Source organism: Anguilla rostrata, chromosome 1, assembly GCF_018555375.3.
Source record: "Anguilla rostrata isolate EN2019 chromosome 1, ASM1855537v3, whole genome shotgun sequence".
NCBI classification, from domain to species: Eukaryota; Metazoa; Chordata; class Actinopteri; order Anguilliformes; family Anguillidae; genus Anguilla; species Anguilla rostrata.
In genome coordinates, this window is record NC_057933.1 from 63,320,793 (window position 1) to 63,332,923 (window position 12,131).

Genomic DNA, 12,131 nt, shown 5'->3' on the forward strand with positions numbered 1-12,131 from the left:
AGCTGTTATGGATTATGGACTCCAGCTCCTGTTCCTGCTGTTAACTCATATGGTACCTTTTTAGAAGATAAATCATTCCACCACTACTGATTGAAGCTGAAAATAAGGGGATTAGCATCAAGGCCTAGTACCAGTGTTTTGAAGTAGAATTAACCTGCACATGTGGAGGTACCAGTGGAGGAAGATCCTATACAATATAATAACACACAGATTACTCACTGCCTATTCAACACCGCTGCTGGTGAGGCTCTGAAGTTATATTAGCCACAAAGATGTAACAAATGTTGGTCAACCTGTGTGCAAATATGACCATATTGTTATTCATTACTTCAAGCCTCCAAGCAGATTCTCAGGGTGTGATGGTGGTATTATGAAGGAATATAGTCTATAGCTGGAAAATAATTCCAGGGAGACACACCATGTTCTCCAAAATGTTTAGCTTGACTAAATAGATTTCCTGGAGTTGTCCGTAAGGGAAACATATTTTTTGAGATATATAGTAAAAAAGAGAGAATTAGTAAAAAAAAAATAGTACTGTGCATTTGATTAATATTTCATTTCAAACAGAGCCTTTCATTCTGTGGAAAAAGATAAAACTTTGGCATTAGCATTTGACTGCAAATGGTTGTCAGTGGGACTTATTGGTTTGGAACACAAAATAACTCCCTGAGGGAGCAGTACCTGCTGCTGTACCTTTCTGTCAACTGCCTACTCTACCCATAATAATCACAGAAGTACTACAGACTATGACTATTTATAATAGGTCTCTACATGTATCTCCTTTCCCAGGTTCTGCTCTGTCCTCCAAACACATGTCTGTGTGCACTGTGTGTCCTTTATTACATGAACATGGTCCCCATTTGCATGTGTCCTCTTTAGATTTCAGTCATCCACAGTGGGCCTACTGTATTGCCAGTGGGATTCCAGAACTCTATACTAAACCGTGTCTGCCTCCTTATGAACATAATTTGCCTTCACATAAAATGAAAACAGTACCAAAATGAGTTGTTATATTAAGTGGTGACAATAAATGATTGTCCCTTATGGTCACTCGGACTTAATACAGGCCACTTAAATAAACTGGACTTGAGAAATGATGATGATACTACAACATTTGAAGACACACCTCTATAGTCTGTGCACATCACACACCTAAGTGAAAGTTATATTGCACAGTGAGGATAGATTGACAGAGACTGGTGTGAAATTCCCAGGAGTAATCCCATATATAATGAAAAGTCTGATGCAAGCAGTGAGTGAAGGGGAAGCAACATGCCTTTAGGTGACAGCTTTTCATCACATAGGAATATCTGTCTTTGAAGAACCATTGGATTCACTGAGGCAGGCCAGCAATTGGTTTGACCTGCTAGTCCAATAAATAAAGAAATGCTAGAAAAGCTAGCCTGAAACAGGTTTGGGAGAAACATGCTCAAATTCACATTTTTGTTTGTGATCTGACAGTCAGATCAATATAAGCTTTGGTGCCTTTTGGTGGAGATTGTCGCAAAAAGCTTAATTCCTAGACAGCAGCTGACATATAGTTTAATTAGCACCTTAGTCTACATTCAGCCACTCCACCATGTACCCTGCTCCTGCCGAATGGCTGAGGCCAAGCAAGTATGGGCTCAGTTTGTATTTGGACACTAGACCTTCTTGGAAAACTAAGTTTCTAATGGAAGTTATGTTGTTCAGCAGGTACGGGCTGGTCAAACCCCCCAGTGTAGTGATGAAGACACTGTGCAGTAGGAGGCACAGTTTTTCATATGAGATGTTAAACTGAAGTCTTCATTCACAGCGGTAATTACAGATCCAATCACACACATTGCAAGGTGTCCTGGCTATCTCAACCTGCCACCTAATAATCCCCCATTTTATGATTAGCTAAATTTTTTTGACTAAGTATTGTTCTCTCCCTATTCACAGCGGATATATAGAAAACAAACATCAGTGATACTATCTGGATGGATAGATAATACTCTGGGTAAAAAACAAATAATATTTATGTGGATAGATTTCTTTATACAGGTCATGGAAAAAGACATGGTGTCAATCCTAAGTGACCATGCTTATTTGAGTGTTGACTGTTTTTGTGGATGAATTAAAAATTCTGTATGATACAAAATGGATCATTCGAATTGCAGCCCTTCGGTAGAGGAGATGTGGAGTGCCCTCTCTCATCCCATCCATTACAGAGTGATCATCAGTGGATTAGAGAAGCTGCGAGTTTAAAGGAGACATCAGTGACCTGCAAGCGTATCTAAAATTCATAGGATTCACTATACAGAAGCCACAAATAGGATAGAGTGTACTCTGCTTTTCCATGTTGATGCTGTACACATAATGTGTGGAAAAAGCTCATATAGTAATGTTTTCCATATCATTTCAAAGAGTTCATGAAAGAAATATAGATGATTTATGTATAACATTGATGCACAATTGGTTGGCACATGTGGGTGCCAGCTTGTGTGAGTTTGTGTGTGTGTGTGTGTGAGTGTGTGTATGTGTGAGTGTGTGTGTGTGTGTGTGTGTGTGTGTGTGTGAGTGTGAGTGTGTGTGTGTGTGTGTGTGTGTGTGTGTGTGTGTGTGTATTGGGATTTGTGACCTAAAGACCAAAGGAGGTGAGAGCGCAGGAATTGCTGCATAACCAGCTGGTTTCAAGTCCACACAGCTGCTAGAGCCTGTGGCAGGAGATCTGGTTACACCCTTATCTCTACACTGAAGGTAGACTGGAAAAGAACTGCGCTCACAACACACAACAACCACCATACAAACTATCGCTCACATACAAAATCTTCAGTTGTAAGCCTGCCACTTTAGCATCCTCAGGCAACCTTAGGGACACATTACACACAGTCAGAACTCTAGATGGATTTAAATGAAATTCATCTTTTGCCAATGACTAATGTAACATCTGGTAAGTTAGCATTTTTTATTTAACTTAACATTCATTTATCAAAAAGAATGATCTTAATCACTGTTTTCATGCCAATGTCACAATTTTGGACATATTGTAATAAACAAATGCATGCTCAAAGGTGATAGGAACCGGAATGTTTTCTGGGACTAAACAGTAAGTATATGTAGCAAGCAAACACTGTTAGTGGCCCTAATGTAATGGTTTAAACTTTAGACTTTATTGTCCGCACTACAAGAAAATGTGTTTTTCAGCTTCAAGTTACAATACACATACAATAAAACATAAACAACTGCCATTCACATTTGAATCTCAATCATATTATAACATTCAGACATTGAAATAACAAGAAACATAGGATTGCCTCTTAGGTACAGGAGTCAGTTCTACAAGTAGCACAACTCCTTATTGCACATCCCCTATAATAAATAGTGAGTATAAAATAATAAGTATAAAAAATTCTGTGGTAAGTTTACATTATATACAATGATGCCTTTATTCAATATACCATTTGCATGTGGTATGAAAGATTTTTAAAAAACATTATTGATTGACTTTGGTTGCCTGTACATTCTTCCTGATAGAAGCAATTCAAAGTAAGAATATAAAGAAGGAGAAATACCACTTAAAATGCTTAGGGCTTTCTTGTGGGTGTTCACTATATTTACATTCACACTGTGATTTTTACTTTTAAACTGCGGCAAATTATTTCTGTAATGCAGTAGACATAAGCAAAATAATCATAGTACAATGGCAATTTTGTGAAATATATCTGTTTGGATTTGGAAGGGGATGGTCTGTTACATTTACAGCATGGAAACATAGGATTGCGGTTGTATGCACAGCCAGGCCAAGTTCTACACTGAAATTGAGATAGAGGTGGAGGGTGGCGAGTAACTCTATGACAAATGAAGGAATAAAGGTAAGTGTAAATGAACTCTAAGCCTTTTTAAAACACCACCTGAGTACTATAATCTTTAAAAACCCCACAAGATTTCCCCCCTGGGCTCTGCAGTGATGTGTCTGAGTAACATTTTTGCAGACAAAACATTGCCAGCATATCCCTGTGAGGGCAAAGGAAGATGATCTTAAACCCTAATTTTCAACAAGCACTTTTATCACTTTGTTCCGTAGCTTTGAAAAAGTTGGGATACCTCCTTTCATGTCTTGCACTGGACCTGGTCAATTGAAATCTGAAGTGCAATCTCAAAGTGCCTGTTTATCCTAGAGTGATTACACTATACACCATGTGATACGAATGGAATTAAAATGCCCCGTATAAATGAATTGTAGGCAGTGGCATAAATCTTATTTCAAAGGTTTGGGTTGTTCACTTTCCTTGTGTCAAGATTTTAGTTTGTGCTTATGCTGGTCCTTACCATGTGATTCCAAAACTGTTGAATTAGGAATGATCTCAGGAGCTAACTAGCAGAACAGGCACCATTAAAAATGCAAATTTCAGTATTGATTTTCACTGAACCGCTGTGACAACTTGCTAACATTTACCTTCAAGGTACACATAATTTTGTATGTGCGTGTGTTTCTTTAGGATCTCTTGGTGTCTGCGTAGCCGCTAGCTGAAGGGTGAGGAAGCCTGCTGACCCCCACTGTCCCTCACCTGGAGACAGGCCAAAGGTTTGATCCCCACCCAGGCTCAGAATTATAATTTTGCTGTGGAAATGGCTTCAAAGTCTGTGGGGACCTGCTAATGACAGTGCTGTCTATAGTCGCATCATCAGCCCATGCATTGGCAGCAATCATTTGGCTGCTTGCAACATGTCACTTGTGTCCGCCGCCTGATGATGTGATCTTTGTCCCTTGGATCTATAGACTGGCATTTGGCTCCACGGCATCTTCAGCCCTGATGTGCATGTTAACATTGCGATAGCCGATATTCAGATGAGAGAGTTAACACCACTCCAGCCAATATTCAGATGGGAAGCCTTGATTAGGTGCAAAGTTATGTTAAAGAATCAGCTCTCTTTCTTTGTCTCTTCTGTTCTCTATACTTTCCCCAAATGTCTGTATGATTGCATGTATATCACCCATGAACACGGACAAAAACTGCACATACAGAGAGCATGCAGAAAGTGCTATGTGAAATATATGACTTATTTTATTTTCCTTTCAAAGTATTGTTTAGCATAAAACTTCACCATGAAAATATATATCAACAGTAATCCTCTGAGTGATTTAAATATCCAGCAGCTCTTGAAAAAAAAGAAAAATAAATGTAGAGATTCATATTAAGTGTTGACTGTATTTGCATTACATCAGTAATTATTGCAATTCAATTCAATACCTGAGGCATTGTATGCCTTGCGATTTTATTGTTCATTGTGAATAAGATACTCATTCAGTATTCAAGCCTTTTACTGTAACACAATGTGAACACTTATGTAGGCAAGCATGCTTATGTTCTACACAATCAATGTCATTATTCCAGAGGGCAGCCATTAAAGCCCTCTTTTCAGATCAACGGAGAGACATTTTGTTGTTTATTTCTTCAGAAACATTGAGCACGCCCTTTTGACTAAACTGGTACTGGAATATATTTTAACTGGCCCTGGGGTAAAAGTATGCAAGAAATAAATTAAAACAATGTTAATTTCACAGCTCCAGGGTGGCATTCCCTTGACAAATGGCATCAAAAAACAAGGCGATAAGCAGATGCCTGCATGCAAATGGTTTGGTAGATCGATCCCAGTGCCACTTGGGCCTCTGCTCTCCTCACTCAGACAAACATCTACTTAACAGGATTAGTGTCATCTTTTTTCAGTAGACCAATTAAGGGGTTTAGAGACCCTCTTGCCGATTGGGGACACAGCTCTGCCTTTTTCTGGGGACATAGCTTCAATTATTATTCTCCAACAGGAGTAGCAAAGTGTTTCTGATTCAAGGAAAAGTGAAATGTGACTGCCACAGAAAGAGAAGGAAAACAATCACATTCCCCTGTAACTCCATGGATCAGAGCAGGCTTATTTCAGGCTGCTAACTGGAAATGATCACAGATTCATGTCTTCCTATGAAAGTATGCATTGGGTTCCCGAAATCAAACCTCTAGGAGTTGCTTATATTAGTCCAGCTGAAGTATGCAGGCACCGATGAAAGGGTGTGTAGACGGCTGTATGTTCTACTTGAATGCAGGGAAGGCTCTGAGAGTGAAGTTTGACTTAACCGCTCTCTAGATGACCCCTGTCTTACACACACACACACACACACACACACACACATCCCCCGCTGCCTCTGCTGGAGGGGGCTGGGCCTCTATGCACGCCTGGACCTGATGAAAGGCAGAAACGCAGGGCTCTGTGAGGAGATGAGGTGAGACACTGTGCTCTCTATGTGAGGATAGGGTCAGAGGTCAAGCTGTCTCTCAGCTCCCTCCTGTGCAGATTGCAGTCACAGGCCGGTCAACAGAGGTTCAAGTGTCACTGATTGACCACAGAGTGACAAGCAAAAGCCTTTGGTCCAGATGAAAAATTCTTAGCCTCCTTAAACAGGACAGTAGGGTTGCATTTATCGACCAAGCTCCCTGTGTTCCCTCACCCCTAACTGAACTGCAATCCACTTCATGTCATATGACAGTAGGTTATTTGCTTAGTGGACACAGTCTGTTTTACATATCATATTCAGTGATTTGTTTACAAAGGTGAACTCTTCCATAGGACCACCTTGGGTAAATAAACTTGCTGAAGGGTATAGCAACAATGGTTCCCCTGGGATTCTAACCCATCACCCTCAGGCCCAGAGTCAGGCGCTCAGTCCACATCTAAAATCAAATGCCTTCACTGGCACTCTGACCTGCACTTTCTTTAAGTCCTATCACAGACTGCATTACATAACCCCCCTGTTCTTCACCTCATGTTGTATCCTCAATACATTATATTCAGAATTATATCTGGTACATTGCAATGTTTTTCAGATCAAACTGTGTGTGGTGTGTAGATATGCATGTATTTGTGTGTCTGGTACTGTGTGGTTTTACATGTTTGCATGTGGATGTGTACATATGTGTGTATGTACATGTTTGCTGGGGGTGGGTAGAAGGTTGGAGGGGAATAAAACAGTGCAAGAATCCTGTCAAACCTTGGGGGTTGTCTTGGGGCTACCGATGGTGCCTCTGACACTCACCAGAACTGGAGGGGAATCCAGATGTGGGAAAGCGTTCACATACGGGCTCTGCACCTGAGTCCTGGCAGGAGATAAAAGGGCTCCGGAGCCCTGACACCAGGAGCACCTCTCACATCCCAGGGAGAGAAGAAGACTTCCAGCCCTCACCCCCTCCTGGAGACAAAAACCCCTGACATGCACTGTAGAGTGGCAGCTGGAATGGGTTCCGTTATTTGTTCAATCAAGTTCACCCTCATTGAAATTTCAGACTGTTTTGAGCTTCAGAGGGCTACATCTTTTCAACATCCTGTAGTCTCTACTCACTGTAGTTGTTGTCAATAAGCATAATTTACTCAATGAGACATGTGCTTCTTCAGTGCACCACAATACTCATTTGGAGCTGGCATTGCTTCATATAAATTTTGAATAAACTCATAACCTCAGTGCTTTTGCCTGACCGAAAGGTTGGTTCACTGAGACCAGCCAGTGAAGTCTGATATAAACACGGTGACCAGCATATGTGGCAGGACACCGCCAGCCAGTAGGACACAAAACTGGTCCATACAAACTGGCAGTGTCTGATAGTCCAATAGGCAGACCTGATCAAGTATATTGATCATCATTTGCTGAAGGGGCCATGGAGCTGCAGCAGTAATTAGGGCTTTTGAGTGTGGATTATCCATAGAGAAAAGGTCACAACCCTACAGACCCTCAATCTGAGCAATGTCACGATGGATGAGCCGATGCCCACGTACCACATTCTAGATTAAAAAAAAAAAAAAAGCAATCATTGTTGTGTGATGGTTTGCAGTCTTTATTTAATATTTCCTTGAAATGTCACCACTGAACTCATTTAGTCAATGAAAATTAAGAATGGCAAAAATTCCACGAGAAAGAGAAAGAGAAAGACTGTTATTGTCAGTTGCACTGGCACATGAATCCAAAACATTTAATATTGAGAGAATACAGTATATTATATCTTTTTTGCAGAAAAATGAAACACAACAGAAAATGGTGTATTTCCTTCAGTGGCCTTGGTGGTTGCTTTCAACGCAAGAAGAATAGCATCTCGGAATGCTGCCAAATGTTGTAACGCAAAATTCAAGGCAAAGCCCAATACACGTACTGTAATTTATGTATTGTTAGAGTACCCCACAATCTTGATTATTTTGAATGCTTGACGTTATTCATCTCAGAAGGTTGATTATTTTTGCTAATTTGCCATAGTGATATTTTGGCTGCTGATCTGTTCACTCTTTTTAGTAATTCTATCACATACTGCATGTTTATTTAAAACCTTTAATATGATATCAAGCAAAACACGTTTCTGATTAGTCAGGTGTGTTCAATTGCTTCCTTAGCGCAGGTGTAAGAGAGGTATCTAGTCATAATTCTGGGCTTTTGATTTCCTTTAGACTCTGTTATTGGCATTCGTAAACAAGGGGACCAGAGTTGTGCCAATAAAAGTAAAGGAAGCTATTATGAAGCTGACAAATAAGGAAAGAAAGTAAGAGAAATAGGCCAAACGATAGGCTTACCAAAATCAACTGTCATCAGAAGAAGGAGAACAATGGCGAGCTCAGTAATCGCAAAGTACTTGGTAGGCCAATGAAGACTTCTACAGTTGATAGCAGAAGAATTCTCGCCATAATAAAGAAAAAAACCCCAAACACCTGTCTGACAGATCTGAAACACTCTTCAGGATGCAGGCTTGTACATGTCAGTGACTACTGTCCACAAAAATACACTGCAAGATGCACAAAAACAGGATGGTCAGGTTACAATTAGCCTCTCCATCTGTGAAAAATGGTTGTCATGGTTTGGGCATGTATGGCTGCCACAGCTTCTAGTTCATGTTTCTCCATTGATGATATAACTGCTGATAGCAGCAACAGAATGAATTCTGAAATGTACAGAAGCATCTTATCTTCTCTAATTCAAACAAATGCCCCTAAACTCATTGGATGGTGCTTCATCCTACAGCAAGACACTGATCCCACCAAACATACGTCTAAAGCAACAAATGAGGTTTTCAAAGACAAAAACGAGAAAATTCTTGACGGGCCAAGTTAGTCACCTGATCTAAATCCAATTGGACATGCATTTCATATGCTGAAGAGAAAACCTGATAAAACTATCCCCTGAAACAAGCAGGAGCTAAAGATGGCTACAGTACAGGCCTAGCAGAGCATCATCAGAGAAGATACACAGCAACTTGTGACGTTGATGAGTCACAGAGGTCAAGCATTCATTGCGTACAAAGGATATGTGTATTTAACTACTAAACATGATTATTTTCATTTTACATAACACTAATATGTCCCAAACATTATGATGCCCTGAAATGTGGGGCTATGTATAAAAAGTGATGTAATTTCTACATCGTGAAACCAAAGTGTATAAAGTGCCCATAAAAACTGACCTTAAATACAAGCAGAGAATGTGAACTTTAACCACAATTTTGCATATGTTTGATTACAAATATAAAACTGTAGAGTACAGAGACAAATCAAGAAAAAATATGTCTCAAATGTAATGAAGCTCACTGAGCACCTGCTAATATCTATAGGTCACAGACTTAAAGCAATCATTGCATGTAAAGGATATGTGACAAATTATTAACGTCATGACTAACGTGACTATTTTCAGTTGCACAACATATAATTTGTCCTAAACATGGGTACCCTGAAATCGGGGGTCTAAAAAGTGCTGTAATTTCTGCAGACTGAAATTCTGACAACGCCCCTAGTGGTGAATTGTTATTTTGACTGAAGAAAACCTGCGTCCGTCCTCTGCACATGTGTAAACTACCGGTCTGCTGCTCTCTGGAGTGAGTTGAAACGAGTGTCGTACGCCTGTGGACGTAAATAAAGCAAGGGGGCAATTAGCAAGATAATTACGCATATTTGCCTAGCAAGAGATCTCATATAAAATCATGTTAACTGTGTTCTATGGGTTCGATTCCAACATACTGTACGAATGTTGGCTGAAGAGAACACAGTAAACGTTGTTTTTTCACAGGACGTGTCTTCCCATATGTTTGGTTAAATAATTTTAACAAGTATTTGAATCGGTTATTTCCCTTAATATTCATTTTTAAAATAGAAACTGAACTAAACAACAAACGCTAGTTCGGTCGACGGGCTGGTTAATTCTCATATAAAGGCTCTCTAAATATTATGAGACATGAAAACTATTGTTTTAGACTACACTTGAAAAGCATTCCGTTACTTCCCATACAGTGATACAGCTCTCAGTCCGAGCAGCCTAAACTTGAACTTGGAAAGTAGCTACCTGCAGCTACAAGAAGGGCACTTGTACAATTCACGATGTACCAGAATTTTGAGACGAGAGCCCACTCTGAAGAGGCGTTTTCGGTGTGTTTTCTGAAAGAGGAAGTTGAATTCAGAGCAGAGCAAATGTTTCTCAAGTCTAAACCGAACAGAGTCCATCTGACCACACTAATCAAATGTTCCCGTTGGCTTCCGTATCACACGATAGGCTATAACCTAACTTCCGTGTTACGCTGGCTGAATACAGGAGCAACGCGTACAAGTGCACACCACCATGCAGCCGATTCCTGAAGATTTAACTGCTCTCATATCAGGTATTAAGATAACAGTGCATGTTTAAGATTGGGTTTTCACTGAAAACGGAGCGCTTAGCCTACTACACAGTGTCTTGTAAATGTTGGCGGCATTTTTGCCTACTGCTTATAGTTAAAAGAGGAAGTAGCCTATTATCGGTAAAACGCATAGATTTGTGAGAAACGTCCGTTTTCCCAACTGCTCACGCAGAAGAGTTAGGCTACTGGAGTGAAAACTAACCTTGTAATAGGGATTTTAAATAGGCCACATATTGACCAGGTCAGACCCGATCAAAAGTGAATAACAGTATCCCAGCGAAAGTTAAGAGTTATTCTAATGTTCGTTAATTTCTGTTCGGTTTATTGAATTATCATGCAAATATTACTTTTGCAGTGACAATGCTTTTTGTTTTGCAAATGTCTGGATTTGCCTAATTCTAATTGCAGTTAGATTGCTCGATGAACTGTAGTATGAATAACCTGCAGTTTTCCAGTAAAACTCCAATTGATTTGTTTTAGGCTACATCTTTCTCTTATGTTGTATTTAAAAAAAACAAAACAAAAAAAAAAAAAAAACTGTCATGTGCCAAAAGCTAGACATTGCGTTCAGTAGCCTATGGACGCAGCCTGAATTTCTCTTCACATCACAAACGCACTCTGCGGATAGATTGAAATCGCAGCAAAAACAATACACCGGTGCCAGATAGCTTATAGTAGCCTATATATAATTCATACTTTTTGTTATGGTTGTAACGACAAGATGTACAATTTGCTTACATTTATCGTAAAATACATTTTGAATAATGAATGTTTTAGAAACGTGTTACGATTACACGCGATGTAAACTTTCTGTAACTACATACATTAACCTATACCTACACATTAAAAAACAGAACATTTTCATTGTTCACTTTTCATACTGGCCTTCGTTTTCAGATTTGGAGTCTTTTTTGTCCGATGGTCTGAAAGGAGAGAGTTTGAGCAAGAAGGCGAAAGAAAAGAGAGATTTATTTCTGAAACGGATTAAAGAGGCCAAATTAAGGTATGCCGCCTCGGCACCCTAACTTGATTTCCAAGTTCTTTTTGTGCCGGCATTCATAATTGATGTTCTAAGGCTGTAGAAACATGGCCCCAGGTAGATGTTAAGCTAATGTGAGTGTCATTGCATATTTTGAGTATTCCGACGGTTATAGGCTATTCAAGCACGTTTGTACATTTCATTGCAAGTTTGGTAGCCAGATCTGGTTGTTCAGAACTGATTAACCAATAAAAAGAGATGCTCTTTCAATAAGTATTTGTTAGATTTTATGGCTGTGATTTTAAAAGTTGAAATACATTTCCAAGAACATAAAACGGTGTTCGATTTATGCAGGCCTAACCTGTTGTGAACATACTGGCTACCAGTGACATTTTATGGTTATGTCTAGTCTCTGATCAGCAGTGCATGATCACCAGCCATATCCCCCAAAAATATGCAGATTCATCCAAATCACTCATAGTTGTAATATGAGTTTAGGC

At 39.7% G+C, this 12,131-nt stretch overlaps 1 protein-coding gene across 1 annotated transcript in view; it reads left to right on the plus strand.

Annotated features, from left to right (window-relative positions):
- The first annotated feature begins 10,509 nt into the window (after positions 1 to 10,509).
- Positions 10,510 to 12,131, plus strand: part of skap2 (src kinase associated phosphoprotein 2) — a 30,479-nt gene continuing 28,857 nt past the window's right edge. The window contains exons 1-2 of the mRNA XM_064348698.1: positions 10,510 to 10,634; positions 11,550 to 11,655. Coding sequence (XP_064204768.1) covers positions 10,595 to 10,634; positions 11,550 to 11,655 — 146 coding nt within the window. The 5' untranslated portion in view covers positions 10,510 to 10,594. The remainder of the gene's footprint in view (positions 10,635 to 11,549; positions 11,656 to 12,131) is intronic.